Below are 18,443 nucleotides of genomic sequence, written 5' to 3' on the forward strand. Positions count from 1 at the left end.
CCCGCCTGCCGCTGCCGGCCTCTGAGCTGCTCTCTAAAAAACATTGTTGCAAATGTAGAAGGTAAAAAATCCCCAGAAACCTGCTTTCAGCCGTCAGAGCTGGAGCGAGCAGGACCGAAACAGTGTTACAATTATAGAACCCAAACTGTAGATTCCTGCTTTCAGCAGCCGAGGCCTCAAGCTGGAGCCGGCCTCAGAGCTAAAGCCGGCTCTCAGCTCCAGTGACAGCCGTAGAAGATAAATAAATCCCAGAATAAAAAGAAAAAAGAAAAAAAGGAGAGGTTGGGAGCTTCAGTCGCCCACCAGCCTGAAAACGGCCATCATCCCCTCATCCAGGCTGGCCAGGCACCCCAGTGGGGACCCCCACCCTGAAGGGGGTGTGACCAGCTGCAAACAGCCATCATCCCCTCATCCAGGCTGGCCAGGCACCCCAATGGGGACCCCCACCATGAAGGGGGTGTGACCAGCTGCAAACAGCCATCATCCCCTCATCCAGGCTGGCCAGGCACCCAAGTGGGACCCCCATCCTGATCCAGGACACCCTTCAGGGCAAACCAGCCAGCCCCCACCCGTGTACCAGGCCTCTATCCTATATAGTAAAAGGGTAATATGCCTCCCAAACCCGGGATCAGCGGAGCCGTGAGGCATCCTGGCACTGGGATCAGCAGAGCCACGAGGCCTCCTGGTCCCTGGAGCAGCGTGACAAGGGGCAGCGCCCAAACCCCCTGATCGCCCTGCCGCTCTGTGTGTGACAGGGGGCGGGGCCACAACCTCCCTATCCACCCTGCTCTGTTCATGACAGGGGAAGGTGCCCCAACCCCCTGATCAGCCCTGCTCTGTGCCTGATAGGGGGGAGCTCCCCAACCCCCTGATCGGCCCTGCTCTGTGTGTGACAGGGTGCGGCGCCCCAACCCCCCCATGGGCCCTGCTCTGTGTGTGACGAGGTAGAGCTGCAACCTCCCTATCGGCCCTGCCCTGAGTGTGATAGGGGAAGGCGCCCCAACCCCCTGATCGGCCCTGTTCTGTGCCTGATAGGGGGGAGCTCCCCAACCCCCTGATTGGCCCTGCTCTGTGTGACAGGGTATAGCACCCCAACTCCCCCATGGGCCCTGCTCTGTGTGTGACGGGGTAGAGCCGCAACCTCCCCATCGGCCCTGCTCTGTGTGTGACAGGGGTCGGTGCCCCAACTCCCCTATCGGCCCTACTCTGTGCGTGACAGGGGGGAGCTCCCCAACCCCCTGATCCGCCCTGCTCTGTGCGTGACAGTGGGGAGCTCCCCAACCCCCTGATGGGCCTTGCTCTGTGCGTGACAGGGGGGAGCTCCCCAATCCCCTGATCGGCCCTGCTCAGTGCATGACAGGGTATGGAGCCCCAACCCCCCTAATAGGCCCTGCTCTGTGCGTGACAGGGAGCAGTGCCCCAACCCCTTGATTGGCCCTGCTCTGTGCGTGACGGGGGGCAGCACCCCAACCCCCTGATGGGCCCTGCTCTCTGTGTGACAGGGGGCAGCGCCCCAACCCCCTGATTGGCCCTGCTGTGTGCATGACAGGGGGTGGCGCCATAACCTCCCCATTGACCCTGCCTTGAGTGTGACAGGGGGCAGTGCCCCAACCCCTCAATCGGCCCTACTGTGAGTGTGACTGGTGGTGGCATCCCAACCTCCCGATCCACCCTGCTCTGTGCATGACAGGGGGCAGCGCCCCAACTCCCAATCGGCCCTGCTCTGAGCCCGACCAGGGGCTGCAACTAGGGACTGGGCCTGCCCTCTGCCACCCTGGAGCGGGCCTAAGCCAGCAGGTCGTTATCTCCCGAGGTGTCCCAGACTGTGAGAGGGTACAAGTGTGGCTGAGGGATACACCCCCCCCCCACCAGTGCACAAATTTTTGTGCACTGGGCCTCTAGTGTTCTTATAATAAATTAGAGGCCAGGCACATGAAATTTATGCATGGGTAAGGTCCCTAGGCCTGGCCTGCGATCAGGACCATCTTCCCAGGCTGCCTGCAGCCGGCCTCGTGCTCCCCACACCCCCTCGCCGCCACCCACCCCCAGTTCCCCATTCGCCATTGGGTGATTGGAGCCTCGGAGCCTGATGGCCGGGGGAAGGGACCAAGAGGTCAGCCGTTCTTTCCCGCTTGCCAGCCCCAACCCCACCACAGGTCGCACTCTGTGTGGGGCAACCAGTGGGGCAGGGTCCTTGGCCTGGCACCATCCACATCCCCCACCATCTACCCCTGGTTCCCTATTCGCCATCGAGTGATCGAAGCCTGCCAGCCGGGGAAAGGGATCAAGCAGTGGTCAGTGCACCTCATAGTGATTGGTCAGGCGGTCATTCTGGTTGTTCCGCCATTAGGGTCAATTTGCATATTACCCTTTTATTATGTAGGATAGAGGCCCGCAGCACAGGTGGGGGCCAGGCGACCTGCCCTGATTGGGGCCCCGGATCGGGGTGGGGGTTCCTGCTGGGGGTGGGGCTGGCCGGGGCGAGGGGCCGCAGGTGGTTTGCAGGCCGGCCATGCCCCTGATCGGGGTGGGAATCCCACTGTGGGGCGGGGCCAGCTGAGGCAAGGGGCTGCGGTCATTCTGGTCTCTGGTCATTCTGGTCATTCTGCCATTTCGGTAGCTGGGATTTTATTATATATGGTAAGTATAAATATTTATCAAAAATATGTAATTTTATTCTCATGGGGTATTTTTTAGGAAGGTTAAATAAAGACATTTCATGTCTTACAAATATAATAAGTAACATGAACTATTAAACAAACCTGAAAATAAAGTCCAGTGATCCATGTGACAGCAGAGCCAGGCTAGGATTCATGCTATTTTTCACTCTGGTCAGTTTGATGTTTTGGCTTTTGAACCCAACAATATTGCCTCATGAATTCATTTTTAAAATCCAAGTACCCACCAAAACCTTACCCAACTGTACCTGCTTCCTTATTATGGACTCCTGCTTATCTTTCAGAGCGGACTCCTATCTTGGTCCACATATTCCCAGCCTTTGTCTGTAGACAAATAAAATACTCTCTCACAAACTCTACAACCTTCCATCTCATCAGCTCCAACCCTGCTCTTACTATAAGCCCTAAGTAAAAGGTAAAGCAGAGAGCATGTTATTTTATTTTATTTTATTTTTGGCCTACTGCCTGATTATTTTAAACAGCTCAAAGAAAGTATTAATTTGAAGTTGCATATATAACTATACACTGATCTTCAATGGGTCATTTGAAACTTACTTGATCCAGCTGTTGATGGCAGCAGGAATGACACCAGGTGTTGGAACGGTAGGGTCAAACCAAACCTGGGTTCAGCAACCTTGTATTTAAGTTCTGGCTAGGAAAGAATTCAGAGCCAAGAGTCCAACTGTTAAAGAACATTTATTTAGAAAAATCATAGAGGTAGAAGAAGTAATTCATAGAAGAAATGGGCTTAGGAAACAAGTTGTAGAGGCAAAGGAAGGGCCCTTGGAGCCTAGAAATGAGGAAGGTGAAGGTCTCACACCAAGGGGGGATGGAGGAGAAAGTCGTAGGTACACTTCCAGGAGAGAGAGTGTACTGGGTCCTCCTTCAATATTCTCAATAGAATATTTCCAGGTGTGTCCTTTCAGGGTCAGGGTCTCCACTGACTGGTCGCACCAGGACAGGGGGTCATTAGTCAATGTATCTGGTCCTGAGGTCAGCCTTGGTGCCCTTTGTCTGGTTTTGCTGCTTTTCTGGGCCTGAAACTAAATAGAATTGAGGCCTAGATATTATCTCTAGGGAGGAAAGGTCAGGGAATCTAAACCACACAACCGGTGATATGCTAGGGGAGGAAAGATCACCCTGGGGATGAGGTCCTACCCTACAATTATCTGTTGATAGGCACCTGGGGCTTTCTACCCTGGTGACCTTCTGTTCCTAGCCCATCATCCTTGCTCTGCTCATATCTGTTTAACTGCCTACCGCACAACTAAATGTGCCTACATGGAAAACCAATATCTATTTAACCTTTCTATTCCATATATTTATTTCAATTATTTTAAACCATTGAAATAAAAAGATTTAACATCCTGTTTTATAATAATAAATATTTCATTCCATAAGCAATTTGTGCAAAGTTATAGAGCAATTTAGTAGCAGAGATAGGACCCAAAACCCTCCAGTTCTATTTTTAAAAGTCCACATTACATAATATATTTTCCTTTATCTTCCTCAAAATTATGGGTTTTTTTAAAAAATAAAAAAGGAAGAAAAAAGTATGTATAATATAGTACAATTGTGTTTTTTTAAAAAGGAGAAAATACGATCTCTATCAGTACTTTTTATATGTACAAAAAAACTCTAGAAGAAATTTGAAATGAGTAACAGTGGCTGCCTCTGGGGGGAGGGAAAAACTTGCTAGATGGAGGACAGGAATGGGAGGCTCTCCATATTAGGCCTTCTCATACTTAAAAAAAAACAACTATGTGAATGTACTACATATTCAGAACATTAAATGTGTTCTTAAATGAACATATACAAAAGGCTTAGTGCTTCTTTAAGTCACTGGGATCATCTGCAAAGCCTACTTCCTGTGCTAAGAACCAGGAATCAGGGAGGCACCTTCTTTGTGGAGTGATGCATATGTATGTGTATGTATATATATTTTACTGGGTTCTAACACTCATGACTCTCCCCTCCCACATCTAACACTTAATCAACAGCAACAAAATAATAACTAGCACCAGCTCACTATATGCCATGCACTTTTTAAGTGTTTATACATGTTACAACCATTTAATTCTTACAACAAACCTATGAAGTAAAATAATCATTATCCTCATTTTAAGAAAAAGAAAATAAGGCACAAGAAAGATAACTTGCTCAAGGTCAAAGCTGGGGAGCTGAAGTCAGGCATTATGGTACCCACCCTCACTTATACCGCAAAATTACTCCATTACAATTAGACCTTGTTTCTCAAAAAGAAAAAAGCCTTGTAAAAATTCATGTGTTTCCTGAGAGGATTCACAGGGCACATCTTTTAGACATTGTCTTTAACTCCTCTAAAATGGCAAACTGTCACCTTGGAGACCATAAAATCCATGAATATGACAACATAGTAATAGTGCTAAGCGGGGAGGGTTTAGGATGCTCAGGTGTTCCAGGGCAGCAGGTACTTGCTGAGTGAAGGCTATCAGCGCCCAAATGCTCAGGGAGAGTTGGAATGGTTATGGTGACTTTGATAGAATAACAAGGCAATTTTACCAGCTCTCCATCTTGGCAATAGAAAAACTCTCAGATAACACTTGGAGGGGATCAAAGACACAAAATGGTTTCCTTTCGGAGAAAGCAGCCCATTTTTTGGGATCTGACCAAAGGACTTGGCTTATCCATGTGAATAATCTGATGGAACCACCAGCTTGTATTTATAGCTACCCTGAGGGCTGCCAGCCAGTCTTTGTCATCACTAGTACATTTGAGAAGGAACACCTCCTGCTCTTTCCCTCTGCAGTGAGCTGAGCAATGATACTGCTAAAACAGGTGCCAAAGCACTGCGCCCTTCCTCCTCCCCCTACCTCCACTTCCACCCTTTAGCTTGGCACTTGCCTTTAAGCTCACCAACTTTTGCTGCTTCTATTTTTTCCTTCTAATTCCCAAGGCCAAATTCAAGTTCAACCAACAAATCTTTATTACTTGGCCTCATTCAAGGTGTTATAGGGGATATGAGGACATAACACTGGAGCCAGTCTGCTTAGGTTCGGATCCCAGCTCTACCACTTTATAGCTGTGGAATAATTGGGCAACTTAGCCCCTCTGTGTCTATTTTGTCACCTCTAAAAGAGAGATAATAATACCTACCTTATTGGCTTGCTATGAATTAATTAGTTAATATATGTAAAGTACTTAGAACGATGCTGGCACATCATAAGTACCTTACAAATGTTAGCTATTAGTATTAGAAGACATGGCCCCCACCCCACACAAAAGGCTTTCATCCAATTAGAGAGACAATATACAAAACACCCCTAAAACAGTTAAACAACAAACAAGAATTAACATAGTGAAATGAATGGTTCAGCTATTAAGTGTAAGAAACTAACTGAAAAAATAAACATCATTATAATAGTAAGAGTAGCCAGCGAAGGCTGCATAGGACAAGTTGGCTGAGCAGTAAGCTGAGATATGAGGGATAAATTGACAAATGAAGTACAAGGGAGAACACGGGGCCTGAGAAGGTTTGGAGATAACGCTGATCAGCAGTAACAACAGTCATGAGTCTAGATAGGAGACTTGAAAAGAGGGAGAGGGATGTAGATCTAGGTTTACTCTGCAGTTGGAAATATAATTAGACAAACCTTTAGAGGTCAGAGATGGAGCTGAAGATTGGAGGTCATTAGTTAAAGATGACCATTGAATCCATGAGAGGAGAAAAATTCACATGTGGAAAGGGAAGAGCTGTGGACAGAGCCTTGAGGGTACAATTCCAGTCTGAGGCCAAAAGAAAAACCAGCTAAAGGAACAGAAAAGCAAGAGTTAGAGAGGTTAGAGAGAGAGGAAGGTGCCAAAAAAAAAGGGATGATGCTGTACTGCATTTGGAAAATAAGCCTTTTACTTAAAAGTATGAATTTTTTTTCCTAGAAAAAAACTCTCTGAGGGCGAAAAACCTATTGGTTACCTATATAAGAACCATATAATTTGGTTTTCTGGCTAAGGAACCTCTCTATATAAATAATTACATGTTATTTTTTAGGTAGTTTCCTAAACAAGACATCATAGGGAAAAAAGTAATAATTCTTGGATGTTATCTAATCTAATAAAAGAGAAACATGCAAATTGACCACACCTCCGCTATGCCCAAGCCACGCCCACCAGCCAATCAGAGCGACTATATGCAAATTAACCCAACCAAGATGGCGGCCATCAGCCACGGAGCTGGAGCAAACAGGAGGCTTGGTTGCCCCGGTGATGGAGGAAGCCAAACTTCCCACCTGCCCTGGCTGGCTGCGGAGCGCTCAAGGCAACAAAGTTTCAATTATAGAAGATAAATAAATCCCAGATACCTGCTTCCAGCAGGCCTCCACTGGGAGCTGGGGGCGGTGGCCAGCCTACAAACAGCCATCAGCCCCTCATCCAGGATGGCCAGGCACCCCAGCGGGGACCCCCACCCTGAAGGGGCTGTGGCCAGCCTGCAAACAGCCATCAGCCCCTCACCCAGGCTGGCCAGGCACCCCAGCATTGAGGGAGTGTGGCCAGCCTGCAAACAGCCCTCAGCCCCTCACCCAGGCTGGCCAGGCACCCCAGCAGGACCCCTGCCCTGATCCGGGACACCCTTCAAGGCAAACCAGCCAGCCCCCACCCGTGCACCAGGCCTTTATCCTATATAGTAAAAGGGTAATATGCAAACTGACCTAACAGCAGAACGACTGGGAATGACTAGACACTATGACACACACTGACCACCAAGGGGCAGACACTCAATGCAGGAGCTGCCCCCTGGTGGTCATTGCACTCCCACAGGGGGAGTTCTGCTCAGCCACAAGCCAGGCTGACTGCTACCAGTAGAGCAGTGGTGGTGGGAGCCTCTCCTGCCTCCTCAGCAGCACTAACGATGTCCAACTGCAGCTTAGGCCTGCTCCCCACTGGCAAGTGGACATCCCCCGAGGGCTCCTGAGCGTCCAGAGGGATGTCTGACTGCCAGCTTAGGCCCGATTCCCCGGGGAGCAGGCCTAAGCCAGCAGGTGGTCAACCCCCGAGGGGTCCCAGATTGTGAGAGTGCACAGGCCGGGCTGAGGGACACCCCCCCCCCCCCCCCGCCAGTGCACAAATTTTTGTGCACCAGGCCTCTAGTTAGTAATAAAATTGTTCATAATATTCTCAAGTATTTTTAATCTATGCTATATCTGCAAATATGTCTCCATTTTAGTCATATTATTATTTTCTTCTTTTTCATGATTACTGTCACGAGAGCTTAATATAATTTGATTACATTTTAATGACTTTTAATAGATAAATTATATATATGAAAGTACATACTTGAAATAGTGTTTTTGTTAAATTTACACCCCTCCATCCCCATCCCATTTGGCAACTTGTTTTCTATATCTCTGAGTCTGTTGATGCTTTACTCCATTTATTCATTTGTTTTCTTAGATTCCACATATAAGTGAAATCATACAGTACAGTAAAACCTCAATATAAGTGAATAATTCAGGCAAGGGGTATCCATTAAAGCTGAAAATCTTTTATATAATAAAGCAGGTTTGCCTAATGAGTATGTTAAAAAATCGACAATTGGTTAGTTTACCTGCTTTTACTTATGTAGACACATTTATGTAATTAAAATTAAGTATGTATGAAAAAGTTAATTTCACAGAAGTTTTCTATGTGTATTATAGTAATTTAAATGTATACTGAATAGGTCTAGTAAATGCGTGCATTGGCTAGTCACCTTGAGTAAACAAATGCACAGGGCTGGGACATGGCTTAGCAAATGTCAGAGCATAGGCTGGCACATGTTAAAATTGTGGCAGAAAGTCACGCCACATGACACAGAACCAATTACCACAGGAGATTTGGTGTGACCAGTTTCTAATCATTTGCTGAGCACTGTTTACCAGCTTTGACTCCTGGATTTAAATATGTAGACTTATAGATATGTAATATCTATTTATGTCAGCAAAATTACTACAGTGTTTTTTCCAACAAATAACAGTGAATTGAGGAACCAAGATGGCAGCGTAGGTAAATGCCTGTACTCACTGCCTCCCATAACCACATCAAAATTACACCTAAAATACAAACAACCATCATACAGAACTACCTGAAAGCTGGCTGAATGGAAGTCTTACAACTAGAGAAATAAAGAAGAAAGCGCATTGAAATTGGTAGGAGGGGTGAAGGTGCAGAACAGGCTGGTCCAACCCACATGTGCGACATTTTTTTAATCAGAAGGGAGATTTCCAAGGCTTCCTGTGAGAAGCAGGGGATCCCAGTCACACACCAGACCCCCAGCCCAAGGTTCCAGAGCTGTGAAGAGAAGTTTCTGTAACTGTAGGCTGTAAAAATCAGCAGGTATTATGGCTGAGTGACACAGATGTTGCTGGAGTCTCAAGTGTTCCTCTTAAAGGGCCTGCACATGAACTTACATGGTCCTGCTTCTTCTGAATTCAGGGCTGGGCAGCAGCTTTGGAGGAACTCAGGGACTTACCAGAAAGAACTGGACTATCTGTCATTGGGGCAGGAATGCAGGGGATGGCTTTCTCCCAGACAGGGGTGATCGCAGGGGTCATTGTTCCTGTGCTGGGACCTCCACCATCATAGAGCTGACTGGCAGCCATATCAGAGTTTCCATAAGCGTGGACCAAACTATTTGCTCCACCCTGGTGATTCCCTGAGATGCCATCCCATCTGATTTACAGCCCCACTCAAGTTGTCTGCAGCTGTTTTTCCATATGAATGGCCTGTCCTGGCTCAGGCTTCAGACTTTGGTAAAATCTCTGAAACAAGCAGCAGCTGGAGTCAGCATACCCCAAACCTATCACTTAGAGGCCCAAGACCTAGCACTAGCACCAGCCTGCCTTGCTTCATGGCTGGGCCTTGCCTGGGCACTTCCTAGCTCAATACAAGTAGCAGCCATCTGAAGATCACTCTGTAGCTCCTGCTGGGTGGCCCCAGGCAGTGGCTGACTTCGCACCTCCCAGGAGGCCCCAGAGCCAGTGCACCTGGTGGATAGCTTCAGATCATAACAGATTATAATTTTATGCATCCATAAGTGATACACTCAAGAGGCAGACACAATGAGCACTAAAGCCCCATTAAAGCTGGTCAACTCCATAGGGGTGTCTCCTGCATAGTTCTTCCATTGCAGACATAGCTGATCCTCACAGCCAATTGGCCTGGAGATCAATTCCTCTCAGTGATAACAATAGCAATCAAAGCTCAACTATAACAAGACTATGCACATAGCCCACACAGGGACATACTAGAGTGCCCAGCTCAAGTGACTAGGGAGACTGAGCCACTGGGCCCTATTGAACACCTACTACTCCAATTCCAGGAGACATAGCAGCTCTACCTAATACATAGAAACACACATGGGGAAGCAGCCAAAATGCAGAGACAAAGAAACATGTTACAAATGAAAGAAATGGAAGCAAGCAAACTACTGGATACAGAGTTCAAATAAAGGTTACTCAAGAATCTTAATGAGAGCTTCAAGGGAATTATTAAAAGTGTCAAAGGACTTAGGGAGACTTTCAAGGATCTTAGTGAAATGTCAAAGACATGAAAAAGGACCAGTCAGAAATTAAGGATACATTAACTGAAATAAAGAATAATTTACAGGCATTCAACAATAGAGTAGAGGATTCCGAGAATCAAATCAATGTTTTGGAATATAAGGAAGCAAAAAACAACCAATCAGAAGAGGGGGAAAAAATCTAAAAATATGAAGATAGTGTAAGGAGTCTCTGGGACAACGTCAAGCATACCAACATTCACATTATGGGAGTGCGAGAAAGAGAAGAGAGAGAGCAAGATATTGAAAATCTATTTGAAAAAATAATGACATAAAACTTCCACTACTTGGTGAGAGAAATAGACTTACAAGTCAGGAATCCCAGAGAGTCCCAAACAAGAGGAACCCAAAGAGGCCTACACCAAAACACATCATAATTAGAATGCCAAGGCTTAAAGACAAAGAGAGATCCTTAAAACCAGCAAGGAAAAAGCAGTTAGTTGCCTACAAAGAAGGGTTCATACAACCGACCGTCAGCTGATTTATCGACAGAAACTTTGCAGGCCAGAAGGGAGTGGCAAGAAATATTCAAAGTGATGAACAGCAAGGACCTACAACCAAGATTACTCTACCCTGCAAAGCTATTATTTAGAATTGAAGATAAAGAGCTTCACAGACAAGAAAAAGCTAAAGGAGTTCATCACACCAAACCAGTATGACATGAAATGTTGAAGGGTATCCTTTAAGAAGAGGAAGAGGAGGAGGAGAAGGAGGAAAGAAAAGAAGAAGAGAAGAAAATCTACACTAATAAAAGAGAAACATGGTAATTAGCGTATGACCGCTACCCTTTTCATTGGCTAATCAGTGAGTATATGCAAATTAACTGTCAGCCAAGATGGCAGCCTGCAGCCAGGCAGCTGGAAGCGAACATGAGGCTTGCTTGCGTCAGTGACTGCGGACTCCAACGTTCCCCGCCTCACTTGCCAGCCTCTCAGCTGCAACTCTAAGTAACTATGTACTATGTTGCAAATAAGAAGCTAAACAAAACACCAGAAACCGGCTTTCATTCAGCCAGGCTTTAGCAACATTGTATCGATGTTTTCAGCAGCGAGGCCTCAGAGCTAAAGTTGGCCCAGAATAAAAAAAAAAAAGAAAACAAGGAGCGGTTGGAAGCTTCAGTCAACTCACCAGCCTGAAAACAGCCCTCAGCCCCTCACCCAGACTGGCCAGGCACTCCAGTGGGGACCCCCACCCTGATCCAGGACACCCTTCAGGGCAAACCAGCCAGCCCCTACTCATGCACCAGGCCTCTATTCTATATAGTAAAAGGGTAATATGCCCCCCGGCACTGGGATCAGCAGAGCAGTGAGGCTCCGGCACCAGGATCAGTGTGACAGGGGGCAGCGCCCAAACCCCCTGATCGCCCTGCGGCTCTGTGTGTGACAGGGGGGAGCTCCCCAATCCCCTGATCGCCCTGCGGCTCTGTGTGTGACAGGGGGCGGGGCCACAACCTCCCTATCTGCCCTGCTCTGTGCATGACGGGGCGGCGCCCCAACTCGCCAATCGGCCCTGCTCTGAGCCTGACCAGGGGCTGCACCTAGGGATTGGGCCTGCCCTCTGCCACCTGGAAGCAGGCCTAAGCCAGCAGGTTGTTATCTCCCGAGGGGTCCCAGACTGTGAGAGGGCACAGGCCGGGCTGGGGGACCCGCCCCCCCCCCCCGCCAGTGCACAAATTTTTGTGCACCGGGCCTCTAGTATGTACAATAAAATGGCAATAAATACATATCTATCAACAATTAAATCTGAAAATCAAACTAGAGAGGAAGGAAAAATGGCAGCTGAATCGGCAGACCTACTGTGCACCTTGTCCCAAGGGCAGTCTGGAAATACAACTATATTGGAGATCATTCACCTGGAATTACCAACTGAGATCCAGCTGAGGAGGGGACTTATATTAAAGAAGGACAGAAAACACCTGGAGATCAGTAGGAAGGATGAGGTTGCAAGAGGAGCAGACCCAGCTCCCAGGACTGTGGGCCAAGAGGAAAAAGGGAACTCCCTACTATGGGAGAGTCTGTTCCCTCAGAACATAGAGGCTCAGAGCCCAGGCTAGGCTTCTCAGCCCAGAGCACCAAAGCCAAGATCTGCAACACATGTAACATCCAGCCATGAAAGGTGTAAGCTGTGGCTGAATCTGGAGCCAGCAGACTAGAACCAGTGGGAAAGAAAGTCACAGTTTCAGTTTTTTTTTTTTTGTTTTTTTCCTCTCTCTAAACACAGAGCACAGGAGTTTTCATTTGCAACTACTAACCTGAGACTTCGGTGCAGGGACAGAGGCGCGGACTTGAGGGGACTGAGGAGAGGCTGGTGTGGGAAGCAGGGCAGGGAGACATGGAAAAGCAGTAGCCAGGAGTCCTGCATTTGGTTGTTCATATAGCTCCAAACCAAAACGGCCATTTATCCTGAGAGGAGCTAGCAGCTCCTAGTCGCCACAGGGCAGTTGATATAGGCTGATATAGAATACCTACATGCCACACCCTGCATTTTGAGCTTTTCAAAGAAAACAAAGACAGAGGCCAAGCTTACGGGTCGGAACAGTCCCAAGGAGCCCTCAGTGACTGGATTGAACGAGGCACCATCCACCCCATTATTCTTGGAACCAGATTGATAAAAATTCCGGGTTCCCAGCTGACTCCATTGGTCTCCATACAGGGATCTCTGTCCAGCCAATGGTAGAGTAATATTTTGGGCCTATTACAGAGGAGTAGCTCTGGGAAAGGAAAACACACCCACCTTATTCCATGATAGCTAAATAGCACCTCCCCCACCTAAAGCCCTTTCAGACACAGACTTTTGAGTGATTAAGATCGACAGCTGGCTAGCAAGAAAAAGCAGGCAGAGGCAAAGTCCAAGGAACCAGGGGAAGTTTGTTGACCCAGTCTGGGCCCCATGCTGCCAACAAACCTTCATTAGAGGGCAGATTGGCCTCTCCTGCTTGCAGTCAAGGCCTATGGAGACAGTCACAACTGGTGAATGAGTGGATGGCTTGTAACTTCAAGCAGGTTGCTGGAAGCCAAAAGACAGTGCCTTACAATGGTTAGCAAGTAAGTACCTAAGAGGAAGCCCAGAATTTGCAAACAGAAGAGTGGGACCCAAAGCAAGCTCCCTTGGGGCACATAGATTGAAACAAACATCACTTCTCTTTCTCCTTTTTTTATTTTCTTTTTTCTCCTCCCTTTTTTCTTCTCTTTTCTTTTTTTTTTTTTAGTTTTTCTCTTTCTTTTTCCCCTTTTTAAATTTGTCTTCTTTATCTAATTGCATCATTGATTTGTTATTATTCTAGTCTCTGTTGTTTCATTCATATATCTAATTTTCCTCTTCTCTTTTCCTACTCATTTTTTTCTTACTTTTTTCTTTTCTTCCCTACACATCTTTTCTCTCTTTTCTTCCTCTTTTCTTTTTCTCCTGCTTTCTCATCTTTTTTCTTTTTCTTACTTTAGGTCTATCTGCTTTCTCTTCAATTTTCCTTTTCAAACATGTTTCTTATCTTTTCATTTCTTTTATCCCCACTTTATTCTAAAACATTTTACTTACCCTATTCCTCTAATTATTTATTCTTATGTTCTTTATTTCAACTCTGTATCTACATATTGTGCCCCGCCTTTTTTGTTGTTTTTTTATTTGTGCTTTTTTTGTTCATTTGTTTGTTTTGTTTTCTCCTCACATTTTTTTACTTTCCTTTTTCTGTCATTCTTGCTCTCTTTTCTCTTTCCTACTTGTCTCATCTCTAGTGGTTGCTTTTATTGGTGCTAGAGAGGTCTTGTTTACATTTTGTTTTGTTTCTTTTGTTTTGTGTTTTATCTTCTTGTATTCTGTTCTGTTCGGTCAGCACCTCCATATCAGCTTACACAATGTGGTCAGGGGGTGAACCACATAGTCAGCCAGCCTGAGAGGAGACTTCATCCATGAATGGGAGAATAACATTCAAGACCCAACTACAACAGGAGAACCCAAATAACTCAAGTATTGGGGCTTTCCTAGAGCACCCAGCTCAAGAGATCTAAGAGACTGCACCACTGGATCCCACACAAAGCACCTACTGCCACCCCACAAAATTTGGGAGGCATAGCAGTTTGGTCTAATACATAGAAACAAATACAAAGGGAGAGCAAAAATTGGGAGGCAAAGAAACAACCTGCAAATGAAAGAAAAGGAAGAATCTCCAGAAAAGGAACTAAATGATATGGAGGCAAGTAATTTGTCAGATAAAGAATTCAAAGTAAGGGTTATAAGAATGCTCAAAGATCTGAGTGAGAATTACAGGCAACTTAATGAGAATTATAAGGAGCTGAATGGAAAAACAATATGAGTAAGAATCAAGGGGAAATGAAGAATGACATAGCTGTAATAAAGAACATCCTGGCTCTTTCTCCGCCATCGAGGTGCACTCGTTCACTTCTCCTTCACAATTTCTTCCCAGAAGACTTTCAGGATCAAGAGGTTCCTGGCCAAGAAACAAAAGCAGAATCGGCCCATTCCCCAATGGATCTGGATGAAAACTGGTAATAAAACCAGGTACAACTCGAAGAGGAGATTTTGGAGAAGAACCAAACTGGGCCTATGAGAAATCACACATGAGAGATGACCCACATATTTATGCTGTATCCATGTTGCCTACACCCTTAAATGATTGAAAAGATGCTACTGTCTGGACAGTTGGGGCATTTTAATTGGAATATTAATGGACTAGTGATTTTGCTCTGTTGATTTTTCCCCCCTCAAATAGTAGGTTGGTTCAGTAATAAATGTGTGAGATCTCTAAAAAAAAAAAAAAAAGAACATCCTGGAAGAATTAAACAGTAGACTAGAATAAGCTGAGAACTGAATCAGTGAATTAGAAGACAAGGCAGAAAAAACACCCAATCAGAACAACAATTGGAAAAAAAAAATTTAAAAAGCAGGAGGAGAGTTTAAGGGAGACTTGGGACAACATGAAACAAAACAACATCCACATAATAGGGGTGTCAGAAGGAGAAGAAGCTGAGGAAAGAATACAAAACCTGTTTGAAGAAAAAATGACAGAAAACTTCCCTGACTTGGGGAAGGAAAGAGTCACACAAGTTCAGGAATCACAGAGAATCCCACACAAGATGAACCCAAAAAGACCCACACCAAGACACATCATAATGAAAATGGCAAACATTAAAGACAAAGAAAGAATCTTAAAGGCCGCCAGAAAGAGACAGAAAGTTACCTACAATGGAATTTCAATTATACTGTCAACTAATTTCTCAATAGAAACACTTCAGACCAGAAGAAAGTGGCAGAAAGTATACAAAGTAATGAAAAGCAAGGAACTGAATCCAAGACTACTCTGTCCAGCAAGGCTGTCATTCAAAATTGAAGGTGAAATTAGAAGCTTCGCAGACAAAAATAGTCTAAAGGAGTTTAGTAATACCAAACCAGCAATACAAGAAATACTACAGGGACTGTTGTAAAAAGAAGGAATTGAAAGAGAGAGAGGAACACAGGCATAAAGAATAAAAATGGCAACAAACAGGTACCTATCAATAATAACCTTAAATGTAAATGGATTAAATGCTCCAATCAAAAACCATAGGGTATCTGAATGGATAAGAAAGCATGACCCATATATATGCTGTCTACAAGAGACACACATCAGAACAAAGGACTCACACAGACTGAAAGTGAAGGGATGAAAAAAAAAATCTTCCAGGCAAATAGAAATGAAAAAAAGAAAGGCTGGAGTAGCAATTCTCATATCTGAAAATATTGACTTCAAAATGGAGGACATAACAAGAGATAAGGAAGGCCATTTTATAATACTAAAGGGATCAATACAACAAGAGGATATGACTCTGATAAACATAAACACACTCAATACAGGAGCATTCAAATACATTTAAAAAAAAACTTCTGGAGGATATCAAGGAAGAGATCAACAGAAATACAATGATAGTATGGGACTTTAACACCCCTGTGACATCACTGGATAGATTTTCTACACAAAAATCAATAAGGAAACAGTGCTCCTAAACAACACACTAAATCAGATGGAATTAATTAACATTTTCAGAACATTTCACCCCAAAGTTACAGAATATACATTCTTCTCTAGTGCACATGGAACACTTTCAAAGATAGATCACATGTTAGGACACAAACTAAGATGATAAGTTCAAGAAGATTGAAATCATATCAAGCATCTTCTCAGATCACAATGGCATGAAATTTGAAATCAAATACAATAAAAATAATCAAAAACATTCAAACACATGGAGGCAAAATAGCATGCTATTAAACAAAGAATGGGTTACCAAAGAGATCAAAGAAGAAATAAAAAAATCCTGGAAACAAATGAAAATGAACACACAACAACCCAAGTCTATGCGACACAGTTAAAGCAGTACTAAGAGGGAAATTCATAGGATTACAGGCCTAACTCAAAAAAAAAACAAGAAAAACTTTTGATAAGTTATCTAATCCTACAAATTAAATAATTAGAAAGAGAACAGTAAGAAAATCCCAGAGTGAGCAGAAGAAAGGAAATAATAAAGATCAGAGTGGAAATAAATGACATAGAGATGAGAAAAACAATATAAAAGATCAATAAAACAAGAACTGGTTCTTTGAAAAGATAAACAGGATTAATGAACCTCTAGCTATACTCATCAAGAAACACAGAGAGAGGACCCAAATAAACAAAATCAGAAACAAAAGAGGGGAATGTGAAAGCCACAACCAGCATGGCTAGGGTTCAGGATCTGGAGAAGGGGCTACGCACAAATAAAGACACTAGACAAGAAATATAAATTTAGAAATCATGGGGGGGCAGGCTTCATTGGGACCCAGGCCCTGTTAGATTTTATTCAATTTTAGAATACACATCTTGCCCTTAGTCAGGCAGGCAATCTGGTAGCAGACAGACTATCAGTAAATATTAGTAAAGATTTACTTTGAGACTATTAGGTCAGGAAATTGCTTGAGCTACCATTGTCTCGACAGAACAATTAGTGCATAGCTTTTAGCCCTTGCTAAAGCTCAAGGTCCATCAGCCTTCCAAGTTCCCTGTTGCACTTTCATGATAGTGTAGACAATGGATAGCTTCCAGCAGGGGAAGAAACAACTGACCCCACAGAAATATAAAAAATGGTAAAAATATTAGGAACGACTTCATTCCAACAAACTGGACAAAATGGACATATTCCTAGAGAAATACAATCTTCTAAAACTCAATCAGCAAGAATTAAAAGACCTAAATAGACTGATAACTACTGATGAAATTGAAGCAGTAATAAAAAAAATAAAATAAAATAAAAAACTTATAGCAAACAAAAGCCCTGGTCCAAACAGCTTCACAGGAGACTTTTACCAAATATTCAAAGAAAAACTAACACTTATCCTCCTCAAACTATTCCAAAAAAATTCCAGAGTAATGACAGTTTTATTTCCTCCTGTCGTTATTTGAAGAACACTTCGAAGTTCTTTCTATGAGGTCAGAATTCCCCTAATTCCAAAACCAGTTAAAGACACTACAAAGAAAGAGAATTAAAACCCAATATCCCTGATAAACATATATGCTATAATGCTCAAGAAAATATTAGCAAACATAATCCAGCAATATTTTAAAGAGGTCATACACCATGACCAAGTGGGATTTATCCCAGGGATGCAAGGCTAGTACAATATTCCCAAATCAATAAATGTGATACATCACATAAACAGATTGCAAGACAAAAATTACATGATCATATCAATTGATTCACAAAAAGCATTTGACAAAATCCAACACCCTTTTTTGATTAAAAAAAAAAAACTCTCAGCAAAGTGGGAACAGAGGGATCATACCTCAACATAACAAAAGCCATATATGACAAACCTACAGCCAACATCTGTTGAGGTCCAACCCAAACGGGTCCAGGGATCCCCAAAGGTGTGGATGGAGTCGGCGAAGAATGAATGACATGGAAACTGGTTTCAGTTCATCAGCATAGCGAGGTTCTCCCTCCAGGACCTCCAGCGAAGTTCTGGTTAGGAACTCCAACCAAGTTCTGGTCAGGATCTCCAACCAAGTTCTGGTGCCATGTTCTCTCGCTAGGTTCTCCAGCCAGGTTCAGTCACCAGGTTCTTTAGCCAGGTTCTATCCAGGTTCTTTTGCCATGTTCTGTCTAGGTTCTCCAGTGAAGTTCTGTAGCCAGGTTCTGTCCAGGATCTTTTGCCATGTTCTCTGG

At 44.4% G+C, this 18,443-nt stretch overlaps 2 protein-coding genes across 4 annotated transcripts in view; one reads left to right on the forward strand and one right to left on the reverse strand.

Annotated features, from left to right (window-relative positions):
* Window positions 1–3,400: 3,400 nt before the first annotated feature.
* The window catches only part of PEX26 (peroxisomal biogenesis factor 26), a 32,485-nt gene continuing 17,442 nt past the window's right edge, over window positions 3,401–18,443 (reverse strand). For 2 of the 3 annotated variants that reach the window (XM_070409264.1, XM_070409261.1), the window contains one exon: window positions 3,401–3,721. In XM_070409264.1, coding sequence (XP_070265365.1) covers window positions 3,648–3,721 — 74 coding nt within the window. In that variant the 3' untranslated portion in view covers window positions 3,401–3,647. The remainder of the gene's footprint in view (window positions 3,722–18,443) is intronic. The other variant, XM_070409263.1, reaches the window with a different exon arrangement.
* Window positions 14,393–14,817, forward strand: LOC139005125 (large ribosomal subunit protein eL39-like). The gene is made up of 2 exons (XM_070407499.1): window positions 14,393–14,501; window positions 14,634–14,817. Exons 1-2 carry the CDS (start codon window positions 14,393–14,395, stop codon window positions 14,813–14,815), a joined length of 291 nt encoding a protein of 96 aa, XP_070263600.1. The 3' UTR covers window positions 14,816–14,817.

Source organism: Myotis yumanensis, unplaced genomic scaffold (assembly GCF_028538775.1).
Source record: "Myotis yumanensis isolate MYYU_CA2020_CCGP unplaced genomic scaffold, mMyoYum1.0.hap1 SCAF_3, whole genome shotgun sequence".
In the NCBI taxonomy this organism is placed as follows: domain Eukaryota; kingdom Metazoa; phylum Chordata; class Mammalia; order Chiroptera; family Vespertilionidae; genus Myotis; species Myotis yumanensis.

Bases quoted from the DNA above. Each gene is read 5' to 3' on its own strand.
- LOC139005125 (XM_070407499.1), top strand. From the start codon at position 14,393: ATGAAAGAAAAGGAAGAATCTCCAGAAAAGGAACTAAATGATATGGAG. The intron at 14,502-14,633 runs GTGAGAATTACA...TCCGCCATCGAG, and splicing joins AAGAATGCTCAAAGATCTGA to GTGCACTCGTTCACTTCTCC.